This window comes from Anomaloglossus baeobatrachus, chromosome 2 (genome assembly GCF_048569485.1).
Source record: "Anomaloglossus baeobatrachus isolate aAnoBae1 chromosome 2, aAnoBae1.hap1, whole genome shotgun sequence".
Lineage (NCBI taxonomy): Eukaryota > Metazoa > Chordata > Amphibia > Anura > Aromobatidae > Anomaloglossus > Anomaloglossus baeobatrachus.
Genome location: NC_134354.1, coordinates 254,298,743 through 254,321,720, shown reverse-complemented (window position 1 = coordinate 254,321,720; position 22,978 = coordinate 254,298,743). Strand labels below are relative to the sequence as shown.

The 22,978-nt window shown below is 45.9% G+C and overlaps 1 protein-coding gene across 1 annotated transcript in view; it reads left to right on the top strand.

Annotated features, from left to right (window-relative positions):
* The first annotated feature begins 1,844 nt into the window (after positions 1-1,844).
* GNAI3 (G protein subunit alpha i3) overlaps positions 1,845-22,978 on the top strand; it is a 117,850-nt gene continuing 96,716 nt past the window's right edge. Inside the window, exon 1 of the mRNA XM_075335753.1 lies at positions 1,845-2,092. Coding sequence (XP_075191868.1) covers positions 1,975-2,092 — 118 coding nt within the window. The 5' untranslated portion in view covers positions 1,845-1,974. The remainder of the gene's footprint in view (positions 2,093-22,978) is intronic.

Genomic DNA, 22,978 nt, shown 5'->3' with positions numbered 1-22,978 from the left:
ATGTAGCCAGCTCCCCCTAGTGGAGGGAGGAATAGAAATGTCTATGTAGCCAGCTACCCCTAGTGGAGGGAGCAGTAGAAATGTGTATGTAGCCAGCTACCCCTAGTGGAGGGAGCAGTAGAAATGTGTATGTAGCCAGCTCCCCCTAGTGGAGGGTGGAATAGAAATGTACATGTAGCCAGCTCCTCCTAGTGGAGGGTGGAATAGAAATATACATGTAGCCAGCTCCCCCTAGTGGAGGGAGGAATAGAAATGTGTATGTAGCCAGCTCCCCTAGTGGATGGAGTAATAGAAATGTGTATGTAGATAGCTCCCCCTAGTGGAGAGAGGAATAGAAATGTGTATGTAGCCAGCTCCCCCTAGTGGAGGGAGCAGTAGAAATATGTATGTAGCCAGCTCCCCCTAGTGGAGGGAGGAAAAGAAATGTGTATGTAGCCAGCTCCGCCTAGTGGAGGTAGGAATAGAAATGTGTATGTAGCCAGCTCCCCCTAGTGGAGGTAGGAATAGAAATGTGTATGTAGCCAGCTCCCCCTAGTGGAGGTAGGAATAGAAATGTGTATGTAGCCAGCTCCTCCTAGTGGAGGTAGGAATAGAAATGTGTATGTAGCCAGCTCCCCCTAGTGGAGGTAGGAATAGAAATGTGTATGTAGCCAGCGTCCCCTAGTGGAGGTAGGAATAGAAATGTGTATGTAGCCAGCTCCCCCTAGTGGAGGGAGGAAAAGAAATGTGTATGTAGCCAGCTCCCCCTAGTGGAGGTAGGAATAGAAATGTGTATGTAGCCAGCTCCCCCTAGTGGAGGTAGGAATAGAAATGTGTATGTAGCCAGCTCCCCCTAGTGGAGGTAGGAATAGAAATGTGTATGTAGCCAGCTCCCCCTAGTGGAGGGAGGAAAAGAAATGTGTATGTAGCCAGCTCCCCCTAGTGGAGGGAGGAATAGAAATGTGTATGTAGCCAGCTCCTACTAGTGGAGTAATAGAAATGTACATGTGCCAGCTCCCCCCTAGTGGAGGTAGGAATAGAAATGTACATGTGCCAGCTCCCCCTAGTGGAGGGAGGAATATAAATGTGTATGTAGCCAGCTCCCCCTAGTGGAGGGAGGAATAGAAATGTCTATGTAGCCAGCTCCCCCTAGTGGAGGGAGGAATAGAAATGTCTATGTAGCCAGCTCCCCCTAGTGGAGGGAGGAATAGAAATGTCTATGTAGCCAGCTCCCCCTAGTGGAGGGAGCAGTAGAAATGTGTATGTAGCCAGCTCCCCCTAGTGGAGGGTGGAATAGAAATATACATGTAGCCAGCTCCCCCTAGTGGAGGGAGGAATAGAAATGTGTATGTAGCCAGCTCCTACTAGTGGAGTAATAGAAATATACATGTAGCCAGCTCCCCCTAGTGGAGTAATATAAATATACATGTAGACAGCTCCCCCTAGTGGAGGGTGGAATAGAAATATACATGTAGCCAGCTCCTACTAGTGGAGTAATAGAAATGTACATGTAGCCATCTTCCCCTAGTGGAGGGAGCAAGCAGACTTACAGCCTTTGTTGGTTCTGTATTATTATATCCTAATGGGGGCGCTGCTGCTGGCGTTATTTCTGTAGGGGATTTTGCTGGCACTATTTGGACAAGTGTCTGCAGTATCTTTATAGGGAGTCGCTCAGCTGATGTTACTGTTCTCATGTCCATACAATGTTTTCAAATGCGTTTTGAGAGCGGATACATACATAGCCTTACTGCAGCTTATTCCAACCATAAACATGGAAGCCGCCCTCCATTGCTTCTGCAGACGGCGACGTTTCTGTGTGGCTGGTGACTGAGCATGCGCGGCTTTGGCTGTCTGGAACATCCTCCTGAAAGCTGGCGGTAGTGACGCTGTGCAGCGACCGCCGGCAGAGGAAGCGGGGCGAGGCAGGAGCAGCGGTGACTATCCAGCCGCGGTGACTATCCAGCCAGGGTCACACAGCCCGGGCCCGGCTTCACCATGGGCTGCACACTAAGTGCCGAGGATAAGGCGGCGGCGGAGAGGAGCAAGATGATCGACCGTAACCTGCGGGAGGACGGGGAGAAGGCGTCCAAGGAAGTGAAGCTGCTGCTACTGGGTGAGGATGGGCTGAGAGGAGCAGACGGCTGGGGACTATACATGGAATGGCTGGGTGTATATGAGAGAACTCGGTATATAGCTGTACACATATACAGACTGTATGCACACAGTATATATCTACACATATACAGACTGTATGCACACAGTATATATCTACACATATACAGACTGTATGCACACAGTATATATCTACACATATACAGTCTGTATGCACACAGTATATATCTACACATATACAGACTGTATGCACACAGTATATATCTACACATATACAGACTGTATGCACACAGTATATATCTACACATATACAGACTGTATGCACACAGTATATATCTACACATATACAGACTGTATGCACACAGTATATATCTACACATATACAGACTGTATGCACACAGTATATATCTACACGTATACAGACTGTATGCACACAGTATATATCTACACGTATACAGACTGTATGCACACAGTATATATCTACACGTATACAGACTGTATGCACACAGTATATATCTACACGTATACAGTCTGTATGCACACAGTATATATCTACACATATACAGTCTGTATGCACACAGTATATATCTACACATATACAGACTGTATGCACACAGTATATATCTACACATATACAGACTGTATGCACACAGTATATATCTACACGTATACAGACTGTATGCACACAGTATATATCTACACATATACAGTCTGTATGCACACAGTATATATCTACACATATACAGACTGTATGCACACAGTATATATCTACACATATACAGACTGTATGCACACAGTATATATCTACACGTATACAGACTGTATGCACACAGTATATATCTACACGTATACAGACTGTATGCACACAGTATATATCTACACGTATACAGACTGTATGCACACAGTATATATCTACACGTATACAGACTGTATGCACACAGTATATATCTACACGTATACAGACTGTATGCACACAGTATATATCTACACGTATACAGACTGTATGCACACAGTATATATCTACACGTATACAGACTGTATGCACACAGTATATATCTACACGTATACAGACTGTATGCACACAGTATATATCTACACGTATACAGACTGTATGCGCACAGTATATATCTACACGTATACAGACTGTATGCACACAGTATATACCTACACGTATACAGACTGTATGCGCACAGTATATACCTACACGTATACAGACTGTGTGCGCACAGTATATATCTACACGTATACAGACTGTGTGCGCACAGTATATATCTACACGTATACAGACTGTGTGCGCACAGTATGTATCTACACGTATACAGACTGTGTGCGCACAGTATGTATCTACACGTATACAGACTGTGTGCGCACAGTATGTATCTACACGTATACAGACTGTGTGCGCACAGTATGTATCTACACGTATACAGACTGTGTGCGCACAGTATGTATCTACACGTATACAGACTGTGTGCGCACAGTATGTATCTACACGTATACAGACTGTGTGCGCACAGTATGTATCTACACGTATACAGACTGTGTGCGCACAGTATGTATCTACACGTATACAGACTGTGTGCGCACAGTATGTATCTACACGTATACAGACTGTGTGCGCACAGTATGTATCTACACGTATACAGACTGTGTGCGCACAGTATGTATCTACACGTATACAGACTGTGTGCGCACAGTATGTATCTACACGTATACAGACTGTGTGCGCACAGTATGTATCTACACGTATACAGACTGTGTGCGCACAGTATGTATCTACACGTATACAGACTGTGTGCGCACAGTATGTATCTACACGTATACAGACTGTGTGCGCACAGTATGTATCTACACGTATACAGACTGTGTGCGCACAGTATGTATCTACACGTATACAGACTGTGTGCGCACAGTATGTATCTACACGTATACAGACTGTGTGCGCACAGTATGTATCTACACGTATACAGACTGTGTGCGCACAGTATGTATCTACACGTATACAGACTGTGTGCGCACAGTATGTATCTACACGTATACAGACTGTGTGCGCACAGTATGTATCTACACGTATACAGACTGTGTGCGCACAGTATGTATCTACACGTATACAGACTGTGTGCGCACAGTATGTATCTACACGTATACAGACTGTGTGCGCACAGTATGTATCTACACGTATACAGACTGTGTGCGCACAGTATGTATCTACACGTATACAGACTGTGTGCGCACAGTATGTATCTACACGTATACAGACTGTGTGCGCACAGTATGTATCTACACGTATACAGACTGTGTGCGCACAGTATGTATCTACACGTATACAGACTGTGTGCGCACAGTATGTATCTACACGTATACAGACTGTGTGCGCACAGTATGTATCTACACGTATACAGACTGTGTGCGCACAGTATGTATCTACACGTATACAGACTGTGTGCGCACAGTATGTATCTACACGTATACAGACTGTGTGCGCACAGTATGTATCTACACGTATACAGACTGTGTGCGCACAGTATGTATCTACACGTATACAGACTGTGTGCGCACAGTATGTATCTACACGTATACAGACTGTGTGCGCACAGTATGTATCTACACGTATACAGACTGTGTGCGCACAGTATGTATCTACACGTATACAGACTGTGTGCGCACAGTATGTATCTACACGTATACAGACTGTGTGCGCACAGTATGTATCTACACGTATACAGACTGTGTGCGCACAGTATGTATCTACACGTATACAGACTGTGTGCGCACAGTATGTATCTACACGTATACAGACTGTGTGCGCACAGTATGTATCTACACGTATACAGACTGTGTGCGCACAGTATGTATCTACACGTATACAGACTGTGTGCGCACAGTATGTATCTACACGTATACAGACTGTGTGCGCACAGTATGTATCTACACGTATACAGACTGTGTGCGCACAGTATGTATCTACACGTATACAGACTGTGTGCGCACAGTATGTATCTACACGTATACAGACTGTGTGCGCACAGTATGTATCTACACGTATACAGACTGTGTGCGCACAGTATGTATCTACACGTATACAGACTGTGTGCGCACAGTATGTATCTACACGTATACAGACTGTGTGCGCACAGTATGTATCTACACGTATACAGACTGTGTGCGCACAGTATGTATCTACACGTATACAGACTGTGTGCGCACAGTATGTATCTACACGTATACAGACTGTGTGCGCACAGTATGTATCTACACGTATACAGACTGTGTGCGCACAGTATGTATCTACACGTATACAGACTGTGTGCGCACAGTATGTATCTACACGTATACAGACTGTGTGCGCACAGTATGTATCTACACGTATACAGACTGTGTGCGCACAGTATGTATCTACACGTATACAGACTGTGTGCGCACAGTATGTATCTACACGTATACAGACTGTGTGCGCACAGTATGTATCTACACGTATACAGACTGTGTGCGCACAGTATGTATCTACACGTATACAGACTGTGTGCGCACAGTATGTATCTACACGTATACAGACTGTGTGCGCACAGTATGTATCTACACGTATACAGACTGTGTGCGCACAGTATGTATCTACACGTATACAGACTGTGTGCGCACAGTATGTATCTACACGTATACAGACTGTGTGCGCACAGTATGTATCTACACGTATACAGACTGTGTGCGCACAGTATGTATCTACACGTATACAGACTGTGTGCGCACAGTATGTATCTACACGTATACAGACTGTGTGCGCACAGTATGTATCTACACGTATACAGACTGTGTGCGCACAGTATGTATCTACACGTATACAGACTGTGTGCGCACAGTATGTATCTACACGTATACAGACTGTGTGCGCACAGTATGTATCTACACGTATACAGACTGTGTGCGCACAGTATGTATCTACACGTATACAGACTGTGTGCGCACAGTATGTATCTACACGTATACAGACTGTGTGCGCACAGTATGTATCTACACGTATACAGACTGTGTGCGCACAGTATGTATCTACACGTATACAGACTGTGTGCGCACAGTATGTATCTACACGTATACAGACTGTGTGCGCACAGTATGTATCTACACGTATACAGACTGTGTGCGCACAGTATGTATCTACACGTATACAGACTGTGTGCGCACAGTATGTATCTACACGTATACAGACTGTGTGCGCACAGTATGTATCTACACGTATACAGACTGTGTGCGCACAGTATGTATCTACACGTATACAGACTGTGTGCGCACAGTATGTATCTACACGTATACAGACTGTGTGCGCACAGTATGTATCTACACGTATACAGACTGTGTGCGCACAGTATGTATCTACACGTATACAGACTGTGTGCGCACAGTATGTATCTACACGTATACAGACTGTGTGCGCACAGTATGTATCTACACGTATACAGACTGTGTGCGCACAGTATGTATCTACACGTATACAGACTGTGTGCGCACAGTATGTATCTACACGTATACAGACTGTGTGCGCACAGTATGTATCTACACGTATACAGACTGTGTGCGCACAGTATGTATCTACACGTATACAGACTGTGTGCGCACAGTATGTATCTACACGTATACAGACTGTGTGCGCACAGTATGTATCTACACGTATACAGACTGTGTGCGCACAGTATGTATCTACACGTATACAGACTGTGTGCGCACAGTATGTATCTACACGTATACAGACTGTGTGCGCACAGTATGTATCTACACGTATACAGACTGTGTGCGCACAGTATGTATCTACACGTATACAGACTGTGTGCGCACAGTATGTATCTACACATAAGGAGCATGTATGCACACGGTACATATCTGCACACGGTACATGTCTGTACACACGTGCAATATGTACACGCACGGTATATATCTATACACACGTGCAGCATGTTTACACAAGGTATATATGCGCACATGCAGCATGTATACGCACGGTATATATCTGTACACACATGCAGCATGTATACGCACGGTATATATCTGTACACACATGCAGCATGTATACGCAAGGTATATATGCGCACATGCAGCATGTATCTTCACGGTATAAATGCGCACATGCAGCATGTATACGCACGGTATATATCTGTGCACACATGCAGCATGTATACGCACGGTATATACCTGTACACACAGGGGGCTGGAGACTATGTACATATGTACATATCTATAAAGTACCTGGCAGAAGTTTGGGCGCACTTGTTCTTGCAATGGTTTTCCTTGTTCCTATTGGAATGTGCTTACTATAGATTCAGGCTGAAGATAGCAAAACTGCAAAGGAACATGAAAGCAAGGCGTAAAGAAACACGGGAAGCAAACCAAAATGTGTGTTAAACCTTAGATCCCAAAAAGGTCTTCAGGTAATCACCTAGAATGGCTTTTCTGCAGTCTTGAAGGAGTTCCCAGAGGTTCTGAGCGCTTGGTGGTTGCTTTGCCCTTATTCCAAACCATCTCAGTTGGGTTAAGGTCAGATGATTGTGGAGGCCATGTCCTCTTAGGCTATGTGCGCACGTTGCGTACAAGCCCTGCAGAAATTTCTGCAGCGTGCTGAAGAGCACATGTGCGCTTTAGATCGCTGCAGAAATGTCCGTAGTGAGCGCCGATTCCATGCGCTCTGCCTGCAGCTCCTGCCATAGACAGAGCAGGAGCTGCCGGCAAAGCGCAGGAAAGAAGTGACATGTCACTTCTTTTTGCGCAGCGCTTCGGCAGTAGCCGAAGCGCTGCGCTCTTAAACGCCACGTGCGCACGGCCCCTGCACAGTCTCCATAGACTATGCAGGGGACGCAGGACGCATGCAGTTACGCTGCGCTACAAAGCGCAGCGTAACTGCATGTTTTTACGCAACGTGCGCACATAGCCTTATGCAGATCTCCATCCCTCTCCTTGGTCACATGGTCCTTTCATACCTTGCAGATGTGTGTTTGGGGTTATTGTTCTGTTCCAACACAAATGATGGTCCCACTAAGTACAAAGCAGATAGGATGGTATGTCATTGCAGAATGCTGGGGACACTGTTGGTTCATTCCAAATTAAAGGCACACTTGCCCAGCAAGAACCATCACACCTCCCCCTCCATTATCACCTTTCCTGCGTCTCACAAAGACCTGGAGCTTGGAAACAAACTTCAAATTTTGACTTGTCAGATCACAGTACAGAGATCCACTGATTAGTGATGAGTGAGCACTACCATGCTCGGGTACTCGAAATGAGCAGGTCAGACGCTTGGATGGCCTCGACTTGAATACAATGGAAGTCAAGTGGAAACTCGAGCATTTTTCTGGCAAATCGTCCTGAAAAATGCTCAAGATCTCCAGCGACTTCCATTAAATTCGGCACTCAAGTCGAGCCCGCCCCAGCGTTTGACCTACTCGTTACGAGTAGTAGACCATGGTAGTGCTCACTCATCACTACCACTGATCATCAGATGTCCATTCCTTGTTCTGCTTGCCCCAAACAAGTCTATGCTACTTGTTTTCAGTCGTCAGTAATGTCTTCTTTCCAGTAATTTGACCATAAAGACTTTCTCAGTGTTCTCTGGACAGTTGAGATTTGTTTGCTATGGTACTTGATGTCTGTGCATCATTTCTGAGGGCTGTTACCTGAGTTCCTGACAGTTTGTGTTCTCTGGAGGCTGGTAACTGATTATCATCCTCTGCAGCAGATATATCTTGGTTCTCCTTTCCTGGGGCTGTGAGAGGCAGCTGGGTTTCGTGACTGTACTCTAAGATACCTTCAAGGTTCTAGTAATTTTCGGGGTTGAATGACCTTCAAGTCTTTAATTTGAACTGTTTTTAATCTTTATTAATCAATAGTACACATGAAAATAATAATAATTGATGAATTCCAGAATAAGAAGCAAATTTGTCTGATAAGATATATTACAGAGTTGCTTACTTTCATGTGTACTATTGATTTATAAAAAAAAAAAGATAAAACGACGGTTACGCTTGCTATGTTCACACTAGAAAAATGATTTTTCTTAAGAAATTTCTTAAGAGTGAAGGATTAGTGCACCTGCGTTTTCGGTGCGTTTTTACCGCTGGTTGCTCCCTGCGTTATTGTGCCATTATCTATGGTAAATAACGCAGTTAGCTGCAGAAAAGAAGTGACATGCTCATTCTCTTTCTTAAGAAAATCTACTGAAGGAATTTTCTTAAGAAAAAAACGCAGTGTGCGCACAGCAAATTTTTTTGCCATAGGTTTTGCTGGGGAATGTCTGCAGAAAGGTTACAAGAATTTCTCAAGAAATTTCTGCAGCAAAAACGCACCAAAAACGCAGGTAAAAAACGCAGTGTGTGAACACAGCCTAAAGGAATGGTGGACTGTCACTTCTCTTTATATTGCTAAGTGGTTCTTGCCATATTCTGCATTAAAGGGAAGACTGTTAGCACAGGGTGACTGATCAAACAAAGTACAATCACTTGGGCATCATAGCAGGGACCATCACTTACTTCCCACCACCTAATTGTTTTCCATCTGTCTCCTCCTTTTTCTGGCTTTATGAAGCCAAAGCCCTCAAAGACTAGGGGCAGGGCGGAGATAGTAGGAAAACCAGCAGGAGGGAAGGTGTAAATGATTGACCCCGCCATGTATCATGGAGACTTGAGTTTGAGCAGTCACCCTGATGTACAAAAGGACTCAAGACTCAATTTGACTGTGTGCCGACATTGCCTCTGCAAAGTGCAAACACACCTGATGGTCCCAAGCACTATCTTTTGGCTTGTGATTCCACAAATGAACTCTTGACAATGCTTACCTGTCCTTTAGAAGACGTTCCATCATTTATGGTAGGGAGAAAGGAATTGGCGTCTTTCTGCCATCTTTGGTGACACTGATGACATGGTAGAACTTGGTTTTTCTGCAGCTGATGTCGTGGGATCATCTTCGCCGATGCTAGATCGTGCTATGGATAGCACGGTCTCTATTCAGCACTGTACATTACATTTAGTAATGAACGTGCTCCTAGAATTTGGTGATAAATGCCAAAATTTGGTGCGTTTCAGTAAATAGTGGCCCCATTTCATCAGAGTAAAAAAAAAATGTTGAAAAACAGAGTACAATGCTAAGATACAAAGAAATGATGCAACTTTGACTGACATTTTCACACCAATTTTGGTCAACGCTGCCACATGGGTGGAGCTGGGGTGCAGCGGCGTGGTGACACCCGCTCACCTAATTCATGACGAGCTGCGGAGTGCCTTATGCCACAAATCTTATGCCAGACTCTGAATGTAGTGAGATTTTATAGGAAGGCACACTCCACTTTTCAGACTCATGTCCTCGTAATGAATCCGGCACCCCAACCTTGCCAAGACCGGCGTGAACAAGGCTGATGTTGATGAATCGGGCTGTAGTGCGCATTATAGCTCCTCATTTGATAAGGAGGCATGGTTTCTTAACAGTTTCAACTTGCACCAAAATTCAGGCACAAAGTAAGCCAACCAATAATAGTGTAAATACAAGCGTCTAATAATTTCTCATCCGGCATGAACCACTATGATGAATTGGGCACATTTTCACGCCATCTAGTCTTGGCTCACTCCAATGCCTTGCGAAAGTATTCGGCCCCCTTGAATTTTTCAATCTTTTCCCACATTTCAGGCATCAGGCATAAAGATAAAAATGTTAATGTTATGGTGAAGAATCAACAACAAGTGGGACACAATTGTGAAGTTGAACGAAATGTATTGCTTATTTTATACTTTTATAAAAAAATAAATAACTGAAAAGTGGAGCGTGCAATATTATTCATCCCCTTTAAGGTAATACTTTGTAGCACCACCTTTTGCTGCGATTACAGCTGCAGTCGCTTGGGGTATGTCTCCTTTTCAGTTTTGCACATCGAGAGACTGAAATTCTTGCCCATTCTTCCTTTGCAAACAGCTCGAGCTGAGTGAGGTTGGATGGAGAGTGTTTGTGAACAGCAGTTTTCAGCTCTTTCCACAGATTCTCGATTGGATTCAGGTCTGGACTGTGACTTGGCCATTCTAACACCTGGATACGGTTATTTGTGAACCATTCCATTGTAGATTTTTCTTTATGTTTGGGATCATTGTCTTGTTGTAAGACAAATCTCTGTCCCAGTCTCAGGTCTTATGCAGACTCCAACAGGTTTTATTCTAGAATGGTCCTGCATTCGGCTCCATCAATCTTCCCATCAATTTTAGCCATCTTCCCTGTCCCTGCTGAATATAAGCAGGCCGAAACCATGATGCTGCCACCACCATGTTTGATAGTGGGGATGGTGTGTTCAGGGTGATGAGCTGTGTTGCTTTTACGCCAAACATATCATTTTGCATTGTGCCCAAAAAGTTCGATTTTGGTTTCATCTGACCAGAGCACCTCATTCCACATGTTTGGTGTGTCTCCCAGGTGGCTTGTGGCAAACTTTAAACGACACTTTTTATGGATATCTTTGAGAAATGGCTGCTTTCTTGCACTCTTCCATAAAGGCCAGATTTATGCAGTGTACTGATTGTTGTCCTATAGACAGACTCTCCCACCTCAGTTGTAGATCTCTGCAGTTCATCCAGAGTGATCATGGGCCTCTTGGCTGCATGTCTGATTAGTCTTCACCTTGTTTGAGATGAAAGTTTGGATGGATGGCCGGGTCTTGGTAGATTTCCAGTAGTATGATACTCCTTCCATTTCAATATGATCGCTTACACAGTGCTTCTTGGGATGTTTAAAGTTTTGAAAATCTTTTTGCAACCAAATCTGGCTTTAAATTTCTCCACAACAGCATCACGGACCTGCCTGTTGTGTTCCTTGGTCTTCATGATGCTATCTGCGCTTTAAACAGAACACAGACTATCACACAGCAGGTGCATTTATACGGAGACTTCATTACACAAAGGTGGCTTATATTTATCATCATCAGTCATTTAGGACAACATTGGATCATTCAGAGATCCTCAATGAACTTCTGGAGTGAGTTTGCTGCACTGAAAGTAACGGGGACGAATAATATTGCACGCCCCACTTTTCAGTTTATTCTTTTTTTACAAAAGTGTAAAATAAGCAATAACTATTGCTCACCTTCACACCTTCACTTGTTGATTCTTCACCATAAAATTAAAATTTTTATCTTTATGTTTGAAGCCTGAAATTAGGGAAAAGGTTTAAAAATTCAAGGGGGCCGAATACGTTTGCAAGGCACTGTATATAAAGCTGCTACTCTGTCAATTGAGTGATTTCTCTGGTTTTCCTTCGCGCTGTCATCAGCAGAGAGATGCAATACAGAAATACAGATGCTATACTTCTATGAGCAGAATCCCATCCGCAGCATATTAACAAATCCAAAATGTAAGTACAGTCGTGTAGAAATATGGATGTGAATCAACAGGGGCGTATATTAGAAATCATGGGGCCCCATAGCAGAAAGTTCTATATATATATTTTATTTTGGGTGGGTCACATAAGCGCATATCTCACAACTTTGCAGCTTTTACGAAGTAATTTTCCTCCCATTGAAGACCCTAGATCCCCCTTTCATTACACCCATAAAGTATTATACAAAGAAAGGTGCACTCCAAACACTGTATGATACCTCCACACACACAGTATGATTCCCAACTGTGACCCTCACACAGCCCTCCAGGCAGTTTATTTGGCCTACATACAGTATAATTGCCCCCACACCTCTTCACACTGTTTAATGGCCCCCACAAACCCTCTACACAGTATGATGGCATCCACACAAACCTCACTCTGTATAATTGCTTGAATACAGTATAAAGGTCCTTAAATAGTCCTGCGTAAAGTATAAAGGCTCCCTTTAGCCCTCCAAATATTAAAATGGCCCCCACATACTCCTTCAAATATTAAAAAGGCTCTCACAGACCTCCATATAGTAAAATGGTCTTCCATACAGTATAATATACCCCCCTCATTGTCATCCACATGGTATAATGGGCTCCCCATAGTCCTCCACATGGTATAATGGGCCCCCCACAGTCCTCCACATGGTATAATGGGCCCCCCACAGTCCTTCACATGGTATAATGGGCCCCCCACAGTCCTTCACATGGTATAATGGGCCCCCCACAGTCCTTCACATGGTATAATGGGCCCCCCACAGTCCTTCACATGATATAATGGGCCCCCCACAGTCCTTCACATGGTATAATGGGCCCCCCACAGTCCTTCACATGGTATAATGGGCCCCCACAGTCCTCCACATGGTATAATGCCCGACACAGTCCTCCACATGGTATAATGCCCCCCCCCCCCCCCACAGTCCTCCACATGGTATAATGCCCCCCCCCACAGTCCTCCACACGATATAATGCTCCCCCGCACTGGCTTCCATATGGTAGAATGCGCCCTTGCACAGGCTTCCATATGGTAGAATGCGCCCCCGCACAGGCTTCCATATGGTAGAATGCGCCCCCCGCACAGGCTTCCATATGGTAGAATGCGCCCCCGCACAGGCTTCCATATGGTAGAATGCGCCCCCGCACAGGCTTCCATATGGTAGAATGCGCCCCCGCACAGGCTTCCATATGGTAGAATACGCCCCCGCACAGGCTTCCATATGGTAGGATGCGCCCCCGCACAGGCTTCCATATGGTAGGATGCGCCCCCGCACAGGCTTCCATATGGTAGGATGCGCCCCCGCACAGGCTTCCATATGGTAGGATGCGCCCCCGCACAGGCTTCCATATGGTAGGATGCGCCCCCGCACAGGCTTCCATATGGTAGGATGCGCCCCCGCACAGGCTTCCATATGGTAGGATGCGCCCCCGCACAGGCTTCCATATGGTAGGATGCGCCCCCGCACAGGCTTCCATATGGTAGGATGCGCCCCCGCACAGGCTTCCATATGGTAGGATGCGCCCCCGCACAGGCTTCCATATGGTAGGATGCGCCCCCGCACAGGCTTCCATATGGTAGGATGCGCCCCCGCACAGGCTTCCATATGGTAGGATGCGCCCCCGCACAGGCTTCCATATGGTAGGATGCGGCCCCCGCACAGGCTTCCATATGGTAGGATGCGCCCCCCGCACAGGCCTCCATATGGTAGGATGCTCCCCCGCACAGGCCTCCATATGGTAGGATGCGCCCCCGCACAGGCCTCCATATAGTAGGATGCGCCCCCCACAAAGGGCTTCCATATGGTAGGATGCGCCCCCCCCCCCCCGCAAAGGGCTTCCATATGGTAGAATGCGCCCCCGCAAAGGGCTTCCATATGGTAGAATGCGCACCCAATGACTGAGGGAGAACCCAGTGCCAGCGCTGACACCGGGGCCCCCCAACTCTTGGGACCCATAACGGCCATGTGGTCTGCCGCCATTGGCAGTATGCTACTGTGAATCACTCTGCAGGGTTGCATTGACTCTGCTTTTAAATGGACAGTATACTTCCCAAAGTAACGTGTGATTGTGGTATAATGTACATAGTCACTTCTGTATTAAATAACAACTAGAACTAATCGGACAGTGTGTTCTCACCTCCTGCAGTGGCATCGCTCCAGTGATATCAACGGCGCTCTTTCCGGTGGTAACTGGATATTGTCATGGTTCCTGCAGCAAGCAATCAGCCGTCGCTAGTAAGCAGCAACTTGATTGACTCATGATTGTCTCTTTGTATTAAATGGTAAAGCCTGCAGTTGGCGAGCGGCTGCTGCCGAAACACGATGCCACAAAGTTGTCATACCATAAGATAATGCTTTGTGTTATCCTAAGGGTATGTGCCCCCGATCAGTGCTCACTGCGTCCTGATGTGGGTCCTGCCCTATGGAGCTGCGAGTCTCCTCCGCTGGAGAACGCTGGAGACCGCAGGTGCTTGTACCCACAATCAGGGTTCAGTGCGCTGCGGTCTCTCTCTTCTGTTCTCCCTACAGAGGACGCATACGAATCCGCAGTAAACAATTGACATGTTGCAGTCTGGAAAGACGCTCCGCAGGTCAGTGTTTGCTGCAGAAAAAACAAGCACAGTGAGCACGGGATTTCTAGAAATCCATCCACTGTGCTTTTACTGTACAATGCAGCAAAACCACGCTACATCCAAAACACTGCAAACCCTGATCGTGGGCGCCCAGCCTTATAATTCTGTAGTATTTTTAAAACATTGACAGCTAGGTGACACTAGAATAAGGGTGGGCAGCACCTACTAACTTCATCTTATAATCAGTTGACCATTATTAGGCGACTGCTCTTTATGCAGTTCTCCACCATACCTAATGACCAAGTATGACTCAATTACTGCAGTGATTGCTTCATGCCGTGATGCATCACGCTTCTATGGCATCTCTATGAAAGAACCCTCTCTTGCTTTCGTTAGGACCTGTCATGGGGACATTTTAGAGGGTTTTCTTGGCAGTTATTGAAACAAGGGCTCTGCAGTTCTGAAATTAGTTATGTCTTTAGCTGACTTAAAGGGAATCAGTCACCAGATTTTTGCTCCCCCATCTGAGAGCAGCATAATGTAGAGCCAGAGACCCTGATTCCAACAATGTGTCACTTACTGAGCTATCTGATGTCATTATGATAAAATCAATGTTTTCTCTGCTGCAGATGTAGCAGTTATACAGAGCTCATGCATCTGCTGGACTACCTGCAGCACGCCAAGTGGTCCTCTAATGATGATCTACTGCTGATTAATCAGTGATTTTATCAAAACTATACTAAGCATCCCAGTAAGTGACACATCGCTCAAATCAGGATCTCTGTGCATACATTATGCTGCCCTCATATTAGATGGCGAAATCCTGGTGACAGATTCCCTGTAAAGGAGAACCCTGCTTAACTCCCAAAACAAACTACAGGGAAATTGCAAAAGAAGTTCAATTCCACAATAATTTGAAGGCTTATTGGTGAAGGCTTATTTTTTGCCCCCTGAGCTGACATTTTTACTGATACCACTCTAGGGTAGATATGTTTTGATCGCCATTTATTGCAATTTTGTGACAACCAAAAAAAAAAAAAAACAATTCAGTTTGCATATTTTTTTTTCTCTTTACGCCATTTACCCATCAGATTAATTTTTTATATTTTGATCGGACACTTCTGAACGCAGCCATACCAAATGTGTATTAATGTTTCATTTTTAATTTGGCAAAAGATGGGGGATATGTATATATATATATATATATATATATGTATATATATGTATATATATATATATATATATGTATATATATATAAATGTATATGTATATGTATGTGTGTGTGTAATATATAAAATCGTATTTTTCGTTTTCTAAGACGCACCCCAAATTCAGAGGTAAGAAAAAGGTATAAAAAATATGGGGTCTGTTTTATAATCCGGTGGTGTCTTAACGCTGTTTCCCGGCTCTGCTGTGCCCCGGGCTGGCTCAGCGTTGCCTTGTGCTGGCTGTGCTCTGCCCCATTCTGGCTCTGTTCTGTGAGAGGGGCAGCGAGGCACGGTTTATTCTGAAGATATGCTTCAAACAAATGGCGCCCGGATGCCAAGAGCTCCATCTGTGCACACGCGGACTCTGAGTGCCATTATTTGAAGTCCTTACCACTGTTGTTGTCAGAGTGGCTTGTACCTCGCCGGCCGCTGCCGCACACAGCAGCTCCGCCGGCTGCCGCACAGAGCCCGTGCCTCCTGTGACCCCTCTCAATCACCTCCCGGTAAGCTACATTCGGATTTTAAGACACATGCCTCATTTTCCTCACAAATTTTTGGTAGGAAAAGTGTGTCTTATAATCCGAAAAATACGGTATGTACAGTGTTTAACCCCTTCAGCCCCCAGCCTGTTTTCACCTTAAAGACCCGGCCATTGTTTACATTTCTGACCAGTGTCACTTTGACAGAGGGGCATTGCAGCTATAAGTCCCCTTACCTGGCAGCCAGACTGGCTTGCAAAGTCTCCTTAAGGAGAATAGTGTTCCCCCGTGGTCCCCACATAGCTTTCTCATGAGCCAGATCAGACACCCCCATACTTTGCACTGACGAGGGGCAAGCACCCCGAAACACCGTGTCTGCAAATTGGGATTCTGATCTGGCTTATATATCCTGAGTCATATTGCAAAGGATTGTCGAAAATCCACTTGTGACTTTTAGGATCGCTACTTCCAATAGGTGGCGCTGTGCTAGAGTTTGTCTCCTTTACTGGAGAGACAATTTGAATATTTCCCAGAGGGGCATTGCAGCTATAAGTCCCCTTACCTGGCAGCCAGACTGGCTTGCAAAGTCTCCTTAAGGAGAATAGTGTTCCCCCGTGGAATTTTAGGGGCATTGCAGCTATAAGTCCCCTTACCTGGCAGCCAGACTGGCTTGCAAAGTCTCCTTAAGGAGAATAGTGTTCCCCCGTGGTCCCCACATAGCTTTCTCATGAGCCAGATCAGACACCCCCATACTTTGCACTGACGAGGGGCAAGCACCCCGAAACACCGTGTCTGCAAATTGGGATTCTGATCTGGCTTATATATCCTGAGTCATATTGCAAAGGATTGTCGAAAATCCACTTGTGACTTTTAGGATCGCTACTTCCAATAGGTGGCGCTGTGCTAGAGTTTGTCTCCTTTACTGGAGAGACAATTTGACAGGTTATAACTCTGGAACGCTTCAACGGATCCTGGCGATTCTGAGATTGTTTTTTCATGACATATTGTACTTCATGTCAATGGTAAATTTAGGCCGACATTTTTTGCGTTTGTGTGAAAATTTTGGATATTTGGCGAAAATTTTAAAAATTTCGCAATTTTCAAAATTTTTAATTTTATGCCCATAAATCTGTGAGATATGTCACCCAAAATAGTTACTATATAACATTTCCCACTTGTCTACTTTATACCAGCACAATTTTCGAAACAAATTTTTTTTCCGTTAGGAAGTTAGAAGGGTTCAAAGTTCATCAGCAATTTTTCATTTTTCCAACAAAATCACATTTGGAGTGACTTTGAGAGGCCTAGGTGACAGAAAATACCCAAAAGTGACCCCATTCTAAAATCTGCACCCCTCACACTGCTCAAAACTACATCGAAAAAGTTTGTTAACCCTTTAGGAGCTTTACAGGAACCAAAGCAATGTGGAAGGAAAAAATGAAAATTTTATTTTTTTACACAAAAATGTTACTTTAGCCATAAAATTTAGCATTTTCACAAGGGTATCAGGAAAAGTGCACCATAAAATTAATTGTGCAATTTCTCCTGAGTACACCGATATCTCATATGTGGGGGAAATCAATTGTTTGGGCGCACGGCAAGGCTCAGAAGAGAAGGAGCATCATTTGAATTTTTGAAAGCAAAATTGTCTGGAATAATTAGCAGATGCGATGTTGCGTTTGGAGACCCCCTGAGGTGCCTAAACAATGGAGCTCCCCCACAAGTGACCCCATTTTGGAAATTAGACCCCTCATGGAATTTATCTAGATGTTTATTAAGCACTTTGAACCTCTAGGGGCTTCACAAAAGTTATTAACTTTGAGCCGTGAAAATAAAAAAAAAAAAAATTACTGCGAAATTGTTACTTCAACCAGGTAGCTTTTTTTTCACAATGGTATCAGGAAAAATTGCAGCGTAAAATGTATTGTGCATTTTCTCCTCAGTACACCGATGCCTCATATGTGGTGGAAATCAAATGTTTGGGCGCACAGCAGGGCTCGGAAGGCAAGGAGCGACATTTGACTTTTCAAACGCAAAATTGTCTGGAATCGTTAGTGGACGCCATGTTGTGTTTGGAGACCCCCTGAGGTGCCTAAACAATGGAGCTCCCCCACAAGTGACCCCATTTTGGAAACTAGACCCCTCATTGAATTTATCTAGATGTTTACTGAACACTTTGAACCCCTGGAGGCTTCACAAAAGTTTAGAATGTTCAGCCGTGAAAATATATATATTTTTTTTTTTTTTTACCATGAAATTGTTATTTCAACCAGGTAGCTTTTTTTTCCACAAGGGTATCAGGAAAAAATGCACCATAAAATGTATTGTGCAATTTCTCCTGAGTACACAGATACCTCATATGTGGTGGAGGGTAATTGTCTGGGCACACGGCGGGGCTCAGAAGAGAAGGAGCGCCATTTCACAGCAAAATTGGTTGGAATTATTAGCGTACGCCATGTTGTGTATGGAGACCCCCTGAGGTGCCTAAACAATGGAGCTCCCCCACAAGTGACCTCATTTTGGAAACTAGAGCTGCCATGGCATAAATCTACATGGGTAATGAGCACTTTGAACCCTCAGGTGCTTCATACATTGAGGCATAAAAACAAAAAGTACTTTTTTTTTTCCACAAAAATGTTATTTTAGTCTCAATTTTTTAATTTTTACAGGGGTATCAGGATAAAATGGACCGCAAAATTTGTTGGGCAATTTGTTCTGAGTACGCTGATACCTCATATGTGGTAGAAAACCACTGTTTGGGCGCACGGCAGAGCTCCAGAGGAAAGGACCGTCATTTGACTTTTTAAATGGAAAATTAGCTGGAATCGTTAGCCGCACCATGTTGCATTTGGAGATCCCCCTGATGTGCCCAAACAGTGGAGCTCCCCCACATGTGACCCCATGTTGGAAACTAGACCCCCCCCATACAAAGAAATTAGTTTGGCAAAATAAAAAATACAGACGTCAGTAAAAAAAAAGAAATATATATATATATATATATATATATATATATATATATATATATATATATATATATATATATATATATATATATATATATATATATATATATATATATATATATATATATATATATATATATATATATATATATATATATATATATATATATATATGAGCGCCTGCAACTGACACTAAGGCAAGTGCCACACGTGAGATCAATGCACTAATCTCGCATCGCATCACCCGGCACAGCCGCACACTCTTCTCTGGAAGAGAGCGACCGTGCCGGATGATGCGATATGAGACTCGTGCATCGCTCTCATGTGTGGCACTGGGCTGACCCTTACAATATTCAGTAAACAATACTGTAGTTGACGATTACTACAGTATAATTTTACTGGCCCTACACTAAGTTTATTTGTATTTCTTTCTTAGTTTACATAAAAAAAATTAGGACGAACGCACGGATGTGCTGCAAAAAGGGGGGGGACTAGGTGGGATGGAAAAAAGATGGATGGAGGATAGAAGAGGACGCAACGGATGCTGGAGCAGCGGAGGATGGGAGAGGGCACAGCGGATGGATGGGAGAGGGCGTGGCGGATGGAGGAGCGGCGGAGGATGGGTGAGGGCACAACGGATGCAGGAGCGGCGGAGGAAGGGGGGGCGAGGGGAAGGGTGGAAGGGGAGTGGGAGGTGAGATTGGGGATAGCTACCTTACAGAATGGATCTAAGCAGCAGGATTGCAGCAGATCCGGGAGGGAGGAAGGGGGCAGAGGATTAAGGGGATGGGAGAGAGCAGGCAGCAGATCAGGGAGGGGGCAGAGGCTGATGGGGGAGTGAGGTGGCAGATGCAGGGGTGCAGAGGCTGATGGGGGAGTGAGGTGGCAGATGCAGGGGCGCAGATGCAGGGGCGCAGCGGCAGATGCAGGGGCGCAGCGGCAGATGCAGGGGCGCGGCGGCAGATGCAGGGGCGCGGCGGCAGATGCAGGGGCGCGGCGGCAGATGCAGGGGCGCGGCGGCTGATGGGGAGAGTGCGGCGGCTGATGGGGAGAGCGGTGGCTGATGGGGAGAGTGCGGCGGCTGATGGGGAGAGTGCGGCGGCAGATGCAGGGGCGGTGGAGCGGCTGATGAGGAGAGTGCAGTGGCGGTGGAGCGGCTGATGGGGAGAGTGCAGTGGCTGATGGGGAGAGTGCGGCGGCAGATGCAGGGGCGATGGAGTGGCAGATACAAGCAGGCAGCAGAAAGAAAGCAGCGGCGTCAGATGCAGGGGGGGGGGCGCAGCGTGAGGAGAGCAGCGGCGTCAGATGCCCCCATACATCTGACGCCGCTGCTCTCCTCCCGTTACGCCACCCCCTGCATCTGACGCCGCTGCTCTCCTCCCGCTGCGCCACCCCCTGCATCTGACGCCGCTGCTCTCCTCCCGCTGCGCCACCCCCTGCATCTGACGCCGCTGCTCTCCTCCCGCTGCGCCACCCCCTGCATCTGACACCGCTGCTCTCTTACTGCTGAGTAGCGACGTAACATACAGGGGCGCAGCGGGAAAGTAGTGGCGTCACATGCAGGAGCGCAGCGGGAGAGCAGGGGCGAAGCACATGGAGCAGGGCAGCGGTGGATCGGGGGCTGTGACTCACAGATGGGCGCCCGCAGGGATCGCTCCCCTCAGATTCCACGGAGGGAGAAGCTAAGGAGAGCGATCTCCTACAGCGAGCTCACCCGGTCCCAGATGCACGGTGCTGCTTGGAGAGATCGGTCACAAGGCCGATCTCTCCAATCAGAGCTGGGGGCGGGTGCAGTAAAGCTCACTGAGCTCCAGCCAATGGCCAGTGCTACAGCTGCACTGACACAGCTGGATTTCAATGCTTCAGCCATTTTCAATGGCTGAAACATAACACTGGCTGTGATTGGCTGAGTGGCGTTCGTCAGCCAATCACAGCCTCCGTAGGTCCGGGAAGGAGACACCACCCCTCCTGAGGTCAGGTACAAGTCCTCTCCTTCCCGAATCTACAGTTTTTTAAAAACCGATCGCGGTGCCCGGTGTTCTGGTGCCGCGATTCCGCCATGACGGATGTATCTGTCATGGGTCTTTAAGTACCAGGGCACCATGACGGCTAGATCCGTCAAAGGTCGTGAAGGGGTTAATAGTCCCCTTAGGGGACTTGAATGTGCGCTTGTCCGATTGCTTGTGCTATACATGGCAGTTCATCAGCAATGCTATGTATAGCACAAGTCACAATCTCCTTTGAATGCCGGGTTGCAGTGGCGTTTACAGAAACATCGTGATGACAGGTAGGGGGTCATCAGCTGGTCTATAGCAGATAAAACAAGGATTTTAGCAAAATTTCATCAATCAGCTAACTGACTGCTGGAATCGGGGTTTCTGTGTTACATTATGCTGCTCTCTGATTGGGTATCAGACACCTGGCGACAGATTCCCTTCAATGTGCAGGTATTGAAGTTGTATTTTTTCATTGTGAAGTAGAGGAGATGCCGCTCTGCTCCTTTTCATCTTTGTTGCCATGCAGTTACATAGTGAGGTTTTCTCGCAGTGTACGTTACATTTTCCCTGGCTGCAGGGCCTCTCAGAATCGGGAAGTGCCGTATAACAGGAAGGAAAACTTGCTCACAACCATTTTGCAATCACAGGCCGTGGTTGCTGGCATGATAACCCTTCACCGCTGACAAACTGTGCTGCATGTCTTACATACAGATTGCATTGTGAATTTGCAGTAATTTCCCCCAGTGCAAGGGATATGCTACACCATAAATGGGCATGGTGTGAATACAAATCAGATCTGCATGTCGTGTGCCATATGTTTGTCTGGGGATTTGATTGTGTATGACAGCATTAAAATCCTTGTTGGCAGCACATTGCTCCAGTAAATGGGACGTGCCGCTGACAACATGATGGTGTATGGGGACAGAGCTATCGTTACACAATCCTCCTTCCCCCTGTAGTGTGTTTTTGACCCGTGTGACCTGGCAAGTAACTGAGCACTGATGGTCATAAAGAGGTTGTCCACTACTTTAGCATTGATGGCCTATCCTTAGGATAAGTTACCAATGTCTGATCGGCTGGGGTCCGACACGCAGCACTCCCCTCCGATTAAGGCTATGTGCGCACGTTGCGTACAAGCCCTGCAGAAATTTCTGCAGCGATCTGAAGAGCACATGTGCGCTTTAGATCGCTGCAGAAATGTCCGTAGTGAGCGCCGATTCCATGCGCTCTGCCTGCAGCCCCTGCCATAGACAGAGCAGGAGCTGCCGGCAAAGCGCAGGAAAGAAGTGACATG